Below are 15984 nucleotides of genomic sequence, written 5' to 3' on the forward strand. Positions count from 1 at the left end.
GTTCTACTATGATTGCTGGAACACAATTCATAATACCCAAGTTATAGAATAAGCTTAAGTGTTCATCAATACAGAAGCAGATAAAATGTGACATACATATATAATGGGAGTTTTATTCAGACACAAAGAAAAATTAAATTAGGTCTAGACAGAACTGGACCTAAGACAGAACTGGTCATAAGAGAAATAGACACATAAAGACAAGTATCACATATTTTTTTTTCTCAGATATGAATCCTAGTTAGCAGGCACACAGACACACAGCACACATGCACATAACACAGATGAGACATGAAAATTAAGAGGGCTATTTGAGAAGGGGAAGGAGTCTAAACAGGAGGGAGTGTAAGACAGGGTAGTGACAGGGAGTGAATAACATATTGAACAAAAAATGTTAATAAGTTATTATTAAATGTTATTATTAAACAAATAAATTCTAATAAAATTGATTTTTTTAAATAAATATCCAAAAGAACAAAAGAGAGGCAACAATTTAAAAGAGGTGGCTTTGGAGGTACAGTTAATTTCTTAAATCCTGTCAATCGAGCATGGAGAAATAAAACCAGTGGCAAACAGGCTCAAATGGCCATAGTATTCTCCGGCTGACTGAGAATATTGTGTACTATTTCTCAAAAGATTATTGTTACTGTGCTCCTCTGCAGAAACAGAGAGGACAGAACTATGTGCATAGTACTTCTAGACATTATGAAACTATGTACACAATTAATCTTTGGGAATTTGAATTTTAAGGGAAGTAAAAGAGATTTTTTTTTAAATGGAAGGTAAAATATAGGGGCCTATTCTTTCTTCTTCCCCCTCTTCTTTCCTATTTGTAATCTACTTACTAAGATTTGAGACTCCACGATCCTTCTAGGCATATATCTAAAGCAAATGAAATCACCATCTTGGAAAAATATCTATGCTCCCATGTTCACTGCAGAATTATTCTTTAGAACGTAGATATGTTAACAACCTGTTGTTTCACTGACAAGCTAACAGATTAAACCTGTGGTAGCTGTGAGCATGTGTCACTCACACACACACACACACACACACACACACACACACACACACACACAGTGAAATACTATTCAGCCTCCAAAAAGAAGAGAATCCTGCTATTTGCCACAAGGTACTTGACACTGTGCCACAATTTGATTTCAGAGGTACATATTTAGGCTTAACTTTCTTGGAAAATGGTAAATATGCTTTTACAATAAACCAGACTTTATGAAGGGGGTAAATGAACACCACTCCAAGGTTACTAAAAATTTTCAATATTACAAGATCTAAGAAGGGATCATCTTGAAAATAAAAGTTTTCAAGCATACAACCAATATACTATAATAATTGCATAGTGCCCCTTTTCTTTCCCAAACTTGTGGACAGTAAATGGCCGTTAAAAAAATATACACATAATGGGAAGGTTAGGTGGCTGCAGATGAAATTAAAGAACAAACAAATAACAACAACAAAACCCCACAAAACCAGTGGTTGTCAACAGGGGGCAATTTTGGTAATTGCCAAATGTTTTATCACTGTGCTACTACTGCCATCTAGTGGACAGAGGCCAAAGGTGCTGATGAGTGCATAGAGCAGCCACTCACTACACTAAGATTCAGTGCCTGAGGTTTTTTTTGTTGTTGTTTTGTTTTTTTAAAGTGTTTATTTTAATTAAATTGTAAGTGCACATACAGTCGTTAGAAACAAAGCTTGGAAATGCTATCCACCCTTTGACCTGACTCCTAATACTAACATTTTAGAATTCCAAGAGAAGAAACGTCCAGAATTGTATATACTTAGGTCTATGTATCATATGTTCTTAGTGTCCATATTTTATTTTATTTTTTGCAGTTGTTTAATCAGTCAAAAAACCGAATGGAGAACATTGGCATCCACACAGAGGTCCCTGGTATTATTGTTTTTCATGGATATACCTGCTTTCTCCTGCTCTCAGCCCTCACTTAAATCCTTGAATTTGCTAATCATACCTACATGTTCTCTATAACTTTACCATACCAATATTGCCATATAAGTATAATCGTGTACGCTGCATATTTGTCTTTGGCAGAATTCCCACTGGACTTATATAGTTCTCTCATATATTCTTATTCTTTTTCACCACTAACTAGAATTCTGTGACAGGGTTATTTATGCTAGAGTTACTTTAGCTATTCACATAGGGCATTAGGTCAGTTTTAGTTATTAAATATATAAATAAAATGCTAAGAATATTTGACACTGATTCTTTTCTTTCTTTTTACTTCCTTCCTTCTCTTTACATATTTTATTTTATTTATTTTTGATATTAGTCATTCTGATGGGTGTAAGGTGAAATCTCAGCATCGTTTTGATTTGCATCTCTCTGACGGCTAAGGACGTAGAGCATCTCCTTAAGTGTTTCTCTGCCATTCTATATTCCTCTACAGAGAATTCTCTGTTTAGCTTCGTACCCCATTTTTTAATTGGATTGCTTGATTTATTGCTTTTTAATTTCTTTAGTTCTTTATATATTTTGGATATCAGCCTTCTGTCAGATATAGGGTTGAAGATCCTTTCCCAGTCTGTAGGCTGTTGTTTTGTTCTGACAGTGTCTTTTGCTTTACAGAAGCTTTTCAGTTTCATGAGGTCCCATTTATTGATTGTTGCTCTTAGAGCCTGTGCTGTTGGTGTTCTGTTCAGGAAGTTGAGCTCTTTGATCCACTTGGATTTTAGTTTTGTGGAGGGAAATAAATATGGAACTATTTTCATTTTTCTGCATATAGACATCCAGGTAGACACATGCTGGAGAGGTTGTGGAAAAAGGGGAAACATCCTTCATTGCTGCTGAGAATGTAAACTTGTATAACCACTTTGGAAATCAATCTGTCCCTTTCTCAGACAATTAGGAATAGTGCTTCCTCAAGATCCAGCTATACCACTCCTAGGCATATATCCAAAAGATGCTCAAGTACACAACAAGGACATTTGCTCAACCATGTTCGTAGCAGCTTTATTCATAATAGCCAGAACCTGGAAACAACCCAGATGTCCCTCAGTTGAGGAATGGTTACAGAAATTGTGGTACATTTACACAATGGAATACTACTCAACAATTAAAAATGAGGAAATCAAGAAATTTGCAGGCAAATGGTGGGATTTAGAAAAGATCATTCTGAGTGAGGAATCCCAGAAGAAGAAAGACACACAGGGTATATACTCACTTATAAGTGGATACTAGACCTACAAGATAGGATAAACATACTGTAAAATCTGCACACTAAAGAAGATAAACAAGAAAGAGGATCCTGGGTAAGATGATCAACCGTCACTTAGAAAGACAAATGGAATGGACATTGGATGTAGGAAAAAACAAGTAACAGGACAGAAGCCTACCACAGAGGGCCTCTGAAAGACTCTGCCTAACAGTGTATCAAAGCAGATACTGAGACTCATAACCAAACCTTCGGCAGAGTGCAGGGAATCATATGAAAGAAGGGGGAGTTAGTATGACCTGGAGAGGACAGGAGCTCCACAAGGACCAAATTTATCAGGTCACAGGGGTCTTCTATGAGCACTGCCTGCGCGCCTGATTCGCTGCCTCAGATAGAACTGTGGGCCCCAGGAACCAGGGCACCAGGGCACCACAGACTGAGTTTCACTGTCAGGTACAAACCCACAGAGAGGGAAACTGATGATCTGATCACAGAGCACTCAGCCGACACCCCCACCCCAAAAAGGTCTCGGAAAATTACGCAGTTTAGGCAGATGCCCAGAGAACCAATGGCCAGAAAGGCGGAGCCACAGGTGGGCGTCTGTGCCTGTGGGTTCTACTCGCCATCCCAGACAGAACAGCGGTCCCCAAAGCAAAGACTGGGTGTCTCTGGCAGGAGGAAACCCCCAGCGGGGGGGATCATCAGGTCTAATGCTCAGGACACCCAGCACCAAAAGACTTTCTGGATTCACACAGACTCGAGGCTCTAGCTTTCTAGTGCAGGCAGGAGCGCTCAGCCACCATTATTGAGTTCCCCTAGGGCACTGGGACACACAGCTGCATCCTCAGACCTACAAAAGCCAGAGAGCCATTACAGCAGCCCTCAGATACTGTGCCAAGGATCAACCAGTTATCCCTAGCTAGACTGTCAAAACTGTGGGAATCCCTGGTCCTTCAAGAGGGCCGCACCCACAGTGTCCCGACCAGAGAGCAGTGCCTGCAGCCGCCATCCACAGACAGGGACACACAGCTTCTGGTCCAGAGTGAGGCATCCAGCCTCCAGACCAGAGCGGCGCCCCCAAGCGCCAACTCAACCTAGGTGCACATTCTCCAGGCCCAGAGCGGAGCACTCAGCCTCTGGCCCAGAGACTTGCTGGGAGCTCCTCTCACTTTCCCGGACAGAACTGTGTGCCCCAGGAGAACAGACTGAGTTTCCCTGTTGGGAGAAAACCCCACAGCTAGGGAATCAGCAGGTTCTTCAAGAGGACTGTACCTGGAAAACTGTAACAACAGCAGCAGCTCACTAAATTTATAATGAGAAACCCAAGAGTGGGGCAGCTATCTTGAAAACTTCTATGGGTAAGAGGGGATCCCCCCTGCCTAACAAAGACCACAGCTACTACTCAGGGCTATACACCTGAGGTGAGCAGTGGCAATTCCTGAGAAACACTGGCCATACAGTGACCATCACCAAAAAGCAGAGAAGGACTCCTTCAGGAAAAATCATCTTCCAGCCAAGGGGATTCTCCCTACCTCAGGACTCCAAGAAGCACAGAAGCTAACAGCCAACACCTAAATCAGCCCAATGGGTAGAGGTCAGCGTAAAAGCTCAACCAACAAAAGACAGAGAAATATGGCATCTCCAGAACCCAGCCATCCAGGGGCGAACAGCCCTGGACAACGCAGCATAATAGAAAATCAAGAAGATGACCTTACATCTATGCTGATGAAGAGGATAATAGAGGAAACAAATAAAATACATAAAGAATTAGAGGAAGATAAAACCAAACAGATCATGGCTATCCGTAAAGAAATGGAGGAAGTTAAAGACAAGCAGATTAGGGTCATCCGTGAAGAAATACGGGAAGATGTAGCCAAAGAGTTTGCAGCCTTCAGAGAAGAAATAATTAAATCACTGAAAGAAATAAAAGAAACAGAGTTGAAGGAACTAAAAGAAAAATAGGAAAATACAATCAGACAGGTGAAGGAACTAAACAAAACAACTCAAGACCTGAAGATAGAGCTGGAAAAATTAAAGAACACACAAATGGAGGAAATAATGGAGAGGAAGAATTTAGGGAAGAAAACAGGAACTACAGAGGTAAGCATAACCAACAGACTACAAGAGATGGAAGAAAGAATCTCAGGTGTAGAAGATACAATGGAAGAAATCAATGTATCTGTCAAATAAAATGTTAAATCCAAAAAATTCCTGACACAGACCGTCCAAGAAATAGAAGAAAATATGAAAAGACAAAACCTAAGAATAATAGGTATAGAGGAAAAAGAAGACTCCCTTCTCCAAGGCCCAGAAAATATTTTCAACAAAATCATTGAAGAAAATTTCCCCAAGTTAAAGGAGAAGCCAATAAGGATACATGAGGCCTACAGAACACCCAACAAATTTGACCAGAAAAGAAAATCCTCCCGCCACATAATAATCAAAACAGTAAGCATACAGAACAAAGAAAAAATACTAAAAGCTGCAAGGGAAAAGGGCCAAGTAACATATAACGGCAAATCCATTAGAATCACACCTGACTTTTCAACAAAAACTATGAAAGCCAGAAGGGCCTGGACAGATATCATGCAGACCCTAAGAGAACACAGATGTCAGCCCAGGCTACTATACCCTGCAAAACTCTCAGTCCTCATAGATGGAGAAAACAAGATATTCAATGACAAAAACAAATTTCAACAATACCTACACACAAATCCAGCATTACAGAAGACACTGGAAGGGAAAATACAACCCAAGAAAATTAGCTTCTGTCAAGAAAACACAGGAAATAATTAACCTTACTACAGTAAAACAAAAAGTAACCAAGCACACAACCTTATGAACACAGCCAACATCAAAATCAAAGGATCTAACAGCCACTGGTCATTAATCTCTCTCAACATCAATGGACTCAACTCTCCAGTAAAAAGACACAGATTAACAGAATGGATACGTAAATAAAACCCAGCAATCTGTTGCATACAAGAAACACACCTAAGGCACAAAGATAGATATTACCTGAGGGTAAAAGGTTGGAAGACGACTTTCCAAGAAAATGGGCCCAAGAAACAAGCAGGAGTAGCCATTCTAATATCTGATAAAATAGACTTTCAACCAAAATTAATAAAAAGAGATGGGGAAGGACACTTCATACTCATCAAGGGAAAATTCCACCAGGAAGACATCACAATCCTGAACATCTATGCCCCAAATACAAGAGCACCCACATTTGTAAAAGAAACATTGATAAAATTTAAACCACATATAGATTCCCACACATTAATAGTGGAAGACTTCAACACCCCACTCTCAACAAAGGACAGGTCAACAAAACAGAAATTAAACAAAGAAACAATATCTCTGACAGAGGTCATGAATCAAATGGACCTCACAGACATTTACAGAACTTTACACCCACACACAAAAGAATTTACTTTCTTCTCAGCACCTCATGGAACCTTCTCCAAAATAGACCATATAGTTGGTCACAAAGTAAGCCTCAACAGATACAAGAAGACTGAAATAATCCCTTGTATCTTGTCTGATCACCATGGAATAAAGCTGGACTTCAACAACAGAAATAGCAAAAAGCCTACACACACATGGAAACTGAACAATTTGTTACTAAATGACAGCTGGGTCAGGGAAGAAATAAAGAAAGAAATTAAAGTCTTCCTAGAACTCAATGAAAATGAAGACACAACATACCCAAACTTGTGGGACACAATGAAAGCAGTGCTAAGAGGAAAGTTCATAGCACTAAGTGCCTTCAAGAAGAAATTCGAGACAGCTCATTCAAGCAACTTAATGGCCCACTTAAAAACCCTAGAAAAAGAAGAAGCAGACACACCAAAAAGGAGTAGACGGCTGGAAATAATCAAACTCAGGGCTGAAATCAATCAGTTAGAAACAAATAAAACAATTCAAAGAATCAATGAAACCAAGAGCTGGTTCTTTGAGAAAATCAACAAGATCGACAAACCCTTAGCCAAGCTAACTAAAAGTCAGAGAGACACCACCCAAATCAACAAAATCAGAAATGAAAAGGGGGACCTAACTTCAGACACTGAGGAAATCCAAACAATTATTAGGACGTACTTCAAAAGTCTATATGCCACAAAATTTGAAAATCTAAATGAAATGGACAATTTTCTTGATCAATTTGACTTACCAAAGCTGAATCAGGACCAGGTAAATCAACTAAATAGTCCTATATTCCCCAAAGAAATAGAAGCAGTCATCAAAAGTCTCCCATCCAAAAAAAGCCCAGGACCAGATGGCTTCAGCGCAGAATTCTACCAGACCTTCAAAGAAGAGCTAACTCTAATTCCCTTCAAACTATTCCACGAAATAGAAACAGAAGGAATATTACCAAACTCATTCTATGAAGCCACAGTCACCTTGGTACCTAAACCTCACAAAGACTCAACAAAGAAAGAGAATTTCAGGCCAATCTCCCTTATGAACATTGATGCAAAAATACTCAACAAAATACTTGCAAACCGAACCCAAGAACACATCAAAGATATTATCCACTATGACCAAGTAGGCTTCATCCCAGGTATGCAGGGGTGGTTCAATATACGGAAATCCATCAATGTGATCCACGATATTAACAAACTGAAAGAAAAAAAACCACATGATAATCTCCCTAGATGCTGAAAAAGCATTTGACAAAGTCCAACATCCATTCATGTTTAAAGTATTGGAGAGATCAGGGATACAAGGCACATACTTAAACATAGTAAAGGCGATATACAGCAAGCCTATAGCCAACATCAAACTGAACGGAGAGAAACTCAAAGTAATCCCACTGAAATCAGGGACAAGACAAGGCTGCCCACTTTCTCCATATCTCTTCAACATAGTGCTGGAAGTCCTTGCTAGAGCAATAAGACAGTCGAAGGAGATCAAGGGGATACAGATGGGAAAGGAAGAAGTCAAATTATCACTATTTGCAGATGATATGATAGTATACATGAGTGACCCCAAAAACTCTACCAGGGAACTCCCACAGCTGATAAACACCTTCAGCAAAGTGGCCGGATACAAAATTAACTGAAAAAAATCAGAAGCACCGCTGTATACCAAAGACAAAAGGGCTGAGAAAGAAATTAGAGAAACAACACCCTTTACAATAGACACAAATGACATAAAGTACCTTGGTGTAACCCTAACCAAGCAAGTCAAAGACTTGTATGAAAAAAATTTCAAGTCTCTGAAGAAAGAATTAGAGAAGATGGAAAGATCTCCCATGCTCATGGCTTGGCAGGATTAACATAGTAAAAATGGCCATCTTACCAAAAGCAATCTACAGATTTAATGCAATTCCCATCAAATTGCCAACATAATTCTTTACAGACCTGGAAAGAAAAATTCTCAACTTCGTATGGAATAACAAGCAACCAAGAATTTCTAAAACAATCCTCTACAATAAAAGATCTTCTGGAGGTATCTCCATCCCTGATCTCAAGCTGTACTATAGAGCAACAATTTTAAAAAACTGCATGGTACTGGCATAGAAACAGAATGGTGGATCAATGGAACCGAACAGAAGACCCTGAAATAAACCCACACACTTATGGACACCTGATCTTTGACAAAGATGCCAAAACCATACAATGGAAAAAAGATAGCATCTTCAACAAATGGTTCTGGTCCAACTGGATGTCTACATGTAGAAAATGAACATAGATCCATACTTATCACCTTGCACAAAACTGAAGTCCAAGTGGATCTAAGACCTCAACATAAAACCAGACACATTAAATCGGCTAGAAAAAAAAGTGGGGAATATCCTAGAACTCATTGGTACAGGAGAAAACTTCCTGAACAGAACACCAACAGCACAGGCTCTAAGAGCAACAATCAATAAATGGGACCTCATGAAATTGAAAAGCTTCTATAAAGCAAAGGACACCGTCATCAAAACAAAGTGACTGCCTATAGATTGGGTAAGAATCTTCACCAACCCTTTATCTGACAGAGGACTCATATCCAGTATATATAAAGAACTAAAGAAGCTGAAAAACAGTAAACCAAGTAATCCACTTAAAAAATGGGGAACAGAGCTAAAGAGAGAATTCTCTGTAGGGGAATATCGAATGGCAGAGAAGCACTTAAAGAAATGCTCAACCTCATTAGCCATTAGGGAAATGCAAATCAAAACAACCCTGAGATTTCACCTTACACCCATCAGAATGGCCAAGATGAAAAACTCAAGGGACAACACATGCTGGAGAGGTTGTGGAGAAAGGGGAACCCTTCTCCACTGCTGGTGGAAATGTAAACTGGTACAACCACTCTGGAAATCAATCTGGCGCTTTCTCAGACAACTAGGAATAGCGCTTCCTCAAGATCCAGCCATACCACTCCTAGGCATATAGCCAAAAGAGGCTCAAGTACACAAAAAGGACATTTGCTCAACCATGTTTGTAGCAGCTTTATTTGTAATAGCCAGAAGCTGGAAACAACCCAGATGCCCCTCAACTGAAGAATGGATGCAGAAACTGTGGTACATCTATACAATGAAGTATTACTTCATTGTAATGAAGTATTACTTCATTGTAATTACTTCAGCAATGAAAAATAAGGAAATCATGAAATTTGCAGGTAAATGGTGGGACCTGGAAAGGATCATCCTGAGTGAGTTGTCCCAGAAGTAAAAAGACACACATGGTATATACTCACTCATATAAACATACAACATAGAATAAACCCACTAAAATCTGAACATCTAAACAAACTAAGCAAAAGAGAGGACCCTAACTAAAAATGCTCAATCCCCACCCTGAAAGGCAAAGAGGATGGACATCAGAAGAAAAAGAAAACAGGAAACAACCTAGGAACCTGCCACAGAGGGCCTCGGAAAGCCTCTGCTCTGCAGATTGTCAAAGAAGATGCTGAGCCTGATGGCCAACTGACAGGCAGAGTGAATGGAATTTTATGTAAGAAGTGGGAAATAGTAAGAGCTGGAGAGGACAGGAACTCCACAAGGAGAGCAACAGAACAAGAAAATCTGAACACAGGGAACTTCCCAGAGACTCATACTCCAACCAAGGACTATCTGTGGAGATAACCTAGAACCCTGATAATGCAGTCACTTCTGATGAGAACTGATAGACTAAGATCAGAAAGAAGGAGAGGAGGACCTCCCCTATCAGTGGACTTGGGGAGGGGCATGCATGCAGAAAGGGGGGAGGGTGGGACCGGGAGGGGAGGAGGGAGGGACTTATGGGGGGGGGATACAAAATGAATAAAGTGTAATTAATAAAAGTTAAAAAAAATTAAAAAAAATAAAGTTATATACAGATACCTACTGCATTATCATGTAAACTTTAATTTTAATACTTCAGTTTCTTGGTGTGCAAGTAAAATGAAATATCTGTATGATATCAGAAATATAACTGTGGTTTTATCACTTTTCCTGTATCCAAACACTCTGGCGTAAAAGATGGTACTTTAAAAATTTCTTTTGTCTAAAATGAAGTCACCAGCACACCCCCAAACAATTCTTATCAATTTGTTTTCTTTTCCCTAGTACACCATTATTTTATATACCCTAAGATAGCTGCTGGCCCTCCTCTTTCCCAATGTATTCCAGCTTACACTTTTTTTTAAAAACACAAAACAAAACAAAACAGATTGTAACAACACCAAAAGGCCATTATTAACATCTTTCTTAGCTAATTAAAGAAATCATCTGAGACAGTCATTTTATTTAGTGATACTTGTCTTTTCCTGAGACTCTTTCTAAATTAGTTTTGAATAATAATGTAAGCATCTACTGTAAGTATTTTCTTAAAGTATTTCTTTTAGGAAAGGTCAGAATACCTGCAATATGTTGCGACTGTCCACAAGCAGACTCCCTCATTATTAGTGTCATAGGAACAATGTATTTACTACAGATGCTCTGTGCGCTATGGTTGTTCAGGACTGTACTTTACATCGGGATCCATTCCCATACTACCCTTTTTATGGGAAGGTAACTTTCATGAATTCTGACCTTGCTGTTCTACCCAAAGAATCATCATTACACCAAATTACAGATTCTCGCACTATATTCTAGAAATGCCATAGACTTACATTTTACATATGTGAATTTGAGTTTGGGAAAGATGTAAAGCTTGTTTCTAAATTTACTTATCTACTTGTATATGTCCTATTGTCTGAACAACATGTGGTAAAAAGGGTTTTTTTGTTCTATTCTACAGCCTTTGTCACTTTGCCAAAGACCACTTTGTTGTATTTGTGTGGGTCTATTTTTGTATTCTCAACTCTGTTCCATGATTCATTTGTCTACTCTGCAGATACCTAGCAATAACTCCTAAGCTTTCTTGTCATTTTATGTTGTTAGAATTTTTTTATTCTTTTGCCTTTCTGTAAAAGACTTAGAAACAGTTTCTATATCTATAATATAATTTCCTGAAATATTGACTGAGATTGTACTGGCACACAAATCCAAGTTGGGAAGCACTGACATCTTGAGAACAGTGAAGTGTCCTATCCATGAAAACAGACTGTTTCTCCACTTACTTTCTTTTCAATTTTGTACTGTAGAAACATTTTATTTGTTTTCTATTAGAAAAATCTATATATTTCATTTTGGGAGAAGATGCTCATGTAAATGCTATTGTATCTTAATTTCAAGTTCAACTTGTCCATTGTTGCTATAGAAGATAATAATTTCCTGTGTATTATCTTTATATCCTATCTTGTTCAATTTTATTGTTTTAGTTGTTCATTATTCCTTTAGATGTTTTTAACAGAAAATTATTATGCTATCTTAAACAAGGATAATTTTCTTTCCTCCCAGTAAGAATACATTTGACTTCCTTTTATTCTCTTACTGAACTAGCCAGTATTATAGGATGATGTTGAAAAGCATGAAGAAAAAAAAAAATCAACTTATTATGCCAGAGTAACAGTAGTTCAATTAAATTTCTTAGTAAATATACTTTTGAATTTTTTTCCCTCAGAGTCACCTAGCTTACTATTTACTTCCAACAATGTTAGCTCAGAGCTAATGTGATGCTACAACTTAACAGAATGCTCACACTTATAGACAATGTGAATTTAATGTTGAAAGTTATAATTAGCCATAAAACTGCATATAACTAATTTTAAAATTAGTCATTTCTTCTTTGTTTAATTCTAATTTCCATCTGATTTTTAACTCTATTTTATTTAGTGAAATCACATATGCTTTTAACCAAAACAAACAAACCAAAAACAAAACAACAACAAAACTAAAGAAGGAGTCTCTTTGATGATATGCAATAATAATCTTTCCGTATATTTGACAGGGAAAGTAAATTGCAAAAAGGGTAATAGAGGCTTAATTTCAATATAATTCAGACTTTTTAGAGGAGGGAAAAAGTAGAAAGTAAATGATTTTGTATTGCCTCAATCCACTGTTTTCTTGTACGACTGAAAACACTACTTCTTGTATTTTGTGAAAATAAAAGGTAATCAATTATACACTGACCTTGGACTCATCTAATCCAAGCTTCTTTAGAGACATTCTGACATAATCCAGAAAGGAAGAACATTTGGAATAAATTTTACCAACGTGCCGATCACTGCAAAACAAAAGTGAGTATCTTTTTAGTTCTTCTAATTTAAAGTGTGGATGGTTTTAAATTTCAACATGGAATATTTTAAAATACCTTCCATATATATTACATAAAATGCAGATGTGATAAAATGAAATAATACTTTTGTAACATCTGTAAATGACATATCAGGATCTGCTTCTGAGAATTCTTGGAATACACAGCAGTGGCAGATAATTTTCTGCACACAATACTATGTAAGATACGTTTCAAACTTATACTATTAAAAATCTCAGTTTAACGAGAAATATGTCCTCAAAAGTTTCCACTGTACTCAAAACACATTTTACTTTTCTTGGCTTGACATTACTTTGCACATTTCATTGCAACATGTTCTAACAGGGGCAATACTTCAGCAGCTTTTCAAGGGAGCTACCAAGTTATAATAGCCAACTGGGGTCTGACTATCAATTATGCCATGCAGATTTTATTACAATTTATACAAAGTATCATGAAATAGTTTTCAATTCAAATAATACTATGATAGTCTATCACATCTCTCAATTTTGGCTACAACTTAGGCATAATGTAAAAATCAGGGGCATAATCTAGATGGTATCAAAAGTGATCAATAAAATCCCATTTACTGATAAGAGAATATTTAATCCGTGATTAGACATTATATTCTATCCTACTTTTGCAATGTATTTTAGATTTCTTTATCTATACTTCAAATAGCAGACTCAATTCTTCTTCTATGTCATATATTTGTAATTCCAAATATTTCCTGAATTTTTTTTAAAATAACTGTTTGAGAATGCTATACATGGACAAATGCATATACTTCCATCAAAACTACCCCTATTTCTTCCTAATTCCTCCCCTTATCCTCTTTATCCTCCATCTCTTTTCCTTTACCACTTTTTGTGCTGTTTTATGAAACCCATAAAGTCCACTAAGTGCTGTGCATATGTGCATGGTACAGGATGATCTAATGAAGCAGGGGTAGGCCCTCAGCAGTCTAATAAAAACTGCCTCCCTGTCCTCCATTCTCCCTCAATTGCTAATAACTCCTGAGCTAGGGGTCAGATTCTGTAACCCCTCCCAATTCATGTTGGTAATCTGGCTAGTTTGATGCATTATGTGTGCAATCATAACTATGTGTTCAATGATGCTGTCATGTCTGGCAAATACAGCCTTAAAGTCCACTACCCTAGGCTTTTACAATTTTTTTTCACCATCTCTTCTGAAATGATTCCTGGACCAAAGGGTGAAAAGGCATACAGATGCCTCATTTAGAGCTAAGCACCACACAGTCTTATTCTCTGTTGGTTGCTTAGTTGTGGCTCTCCATATTAATCACCATCTACTGTAAAACGCAGCCTCTCTGATGAGGACTGAGAAATGTACTAAACTATGGGTATAAAGATAAGAACATGCGGGGGCGTGCATTGCTGTATTAGGTTGTCCCCTTGGATCTATGACCTGATCAGTTATGCAGTTTTGGCCAGTTAATACTTGTGGCATGGGCTTTAAATCCAGCCAGAATGTTGTTGGTTAGTTCCTTAACATCTGTGCCACTACCTCAGTGGACATACCTTGCCACGCCAGTTACTATCACAGTTCCTAATATTTACAAATAAATGAGACTTTTTATGATTTTTCTCTCCCATTTAAATTAAATGAACCTTCCAGAACCATGAAAATTACCAGTGAGGACAGAGCTTCCAGGTGGGCAGCAGTATAATTTCTCTACTGGGGTTTTTATTCAATGGCCCATGTTATGTGGGAGTGGGACTGGCCCCTTTTACAGGGTTTTCCACCATTTAAACTCTTACGTGCATACTATGTACTTTTGGAAGCATCTCCAGTAGTTTCTATAAGGCATTTCAAAGCTCTGTAGTGTCAGTTATCTCCCCAGTCTCTTGTCTCCCATCTCCCGCCCCATGACCTTTCCTGTCCCATTCCTTCTTTTTTCTCCATCATACCACCAGTGTTCTACCCCATCTTTGAAATCTTTCTTCATTTCTGTTTATATATCTTTTTAGAAGATTTTTTAAAAGAAGAATCGCTTTGTCAGATCTCTACCCCAAATGTACATAACTTTTAGATTAAAAAAAAAAATCCTCAGTTATACAAGCAGGACCCACATTTATACCAACATTTCCCCACCTTCTCACACACTGTTCATTACATTCTAGACTTTGGTTTCTCCTTTAAAACGACTGCTTACTGGTTTGGATCTTTGACCACACTTTTGCTTGTTTTACCTATGCACGCAGTCACTTCTGAATAGGTTAGGAGGTTCCCTACTCTCTTTAGCTATACTAGTCTTTCACATTGAAAAGCTCAGGTGTACCTATTCTTTTTTTGGTAAAGTAGTTAACAGTTTTCTTTTTCTGAATTTTAACAATGTACTTATTCTATAGCTTTTATTATCTTTTCATTCAATTTCTTATTTTACCACTCTCTTGAGTGAAAAGGAATTTGACAGATACAGGTGGAGGAAGCAGAAAACAACTTTTACAGGGTGTGTGCCCTTTTTCCATAGTAATACATCTTATGTGTAATAGATATTGATATAGTAGATAGGTACAGCTTAAAAATCACAGAATATTAGCTGAACTGAGTAGCCACCCAGAAAAGATGCCATTTAATACCAATTTCTGCTTTTCATGCTAAGAATGCTTGTAGGTATCCTCCCCACCCCCAAAGGGAAAAGCCATTAATTCTTTCCCTTGGTGCAAGGATTCTATTTGTTCTACAGTAGTCACTGTTCCCTTTGGAGTTCTTCAACAAAGAAAGCACCATAGATAAATATATAGTTTTCAATTATAGTAGTTCTACCATTTACTAGCTTCATAATAATACCAGTAATACCTAACTTTTAGAGAAACTGCAAAAATTACCATGGATAACACATTTACAGTTCTTAGAACGAGACATTAGCTCTTTCTATGCATACTATATTTTCATTTTCAAATAATTTATTTTGTGTGTGTGATCACGGGTGTGGTGCCTATGTGGAGGATAGTAGACAGCTTGCAAGAGCATGTATACTCTTTTCTACTATGTGGAGCTCAGGAACTGAATTCAGATAATTAGGTTTTGGAGCAAAGCACCAAAACCAGTGAGCCATCTCTCTGACTCCATTAAATAAAAAACCATTTCTGAATTCTTAAATTTGTGTGTGTGTGTGTGTGTGTGTGTGTGTGTGTGTGTGTGTGTGTGTGTGT

At 37.8% G+C, this 15984-nt stretch overlaps 1 protein-coding gene across 1 annotated transcript in view; it reads right to left on the reverse strand.

Annotated features, from left to right (window-relative positions):
- The window catches only part of Mettl25 (methyltransferase like 25), a 101405-nt gene that overhangs the window by 12277 nt on the left and 73144 nt on the right, over positions 1-15984 (reverse strand). The window contains exon 9 of the mRNA XM_055627885.1: positions 12682-12775. Within this exon, the coding sequence (XP_055483860.1) occupies positions 12682-12775 (94 nt within the window). The remainder of the gene's footprint in view (positions 1-12681; positions 12776-15984) is intronic.

Source organism: Psammomys obesus, unplaced genomic scaffold, assembly GCF_907164565.1.
Source record: "Psammomys obesus unplaced genomic scaffold, mPsaObe1.curated_primary_1811, whole genome shotgun sequence".
Lineage (NCBI taxonomy): Eukaryota > Metazoa > Chordata > Mammalia > Rodentia > Muridae > Psammomys > Psammomys obesus.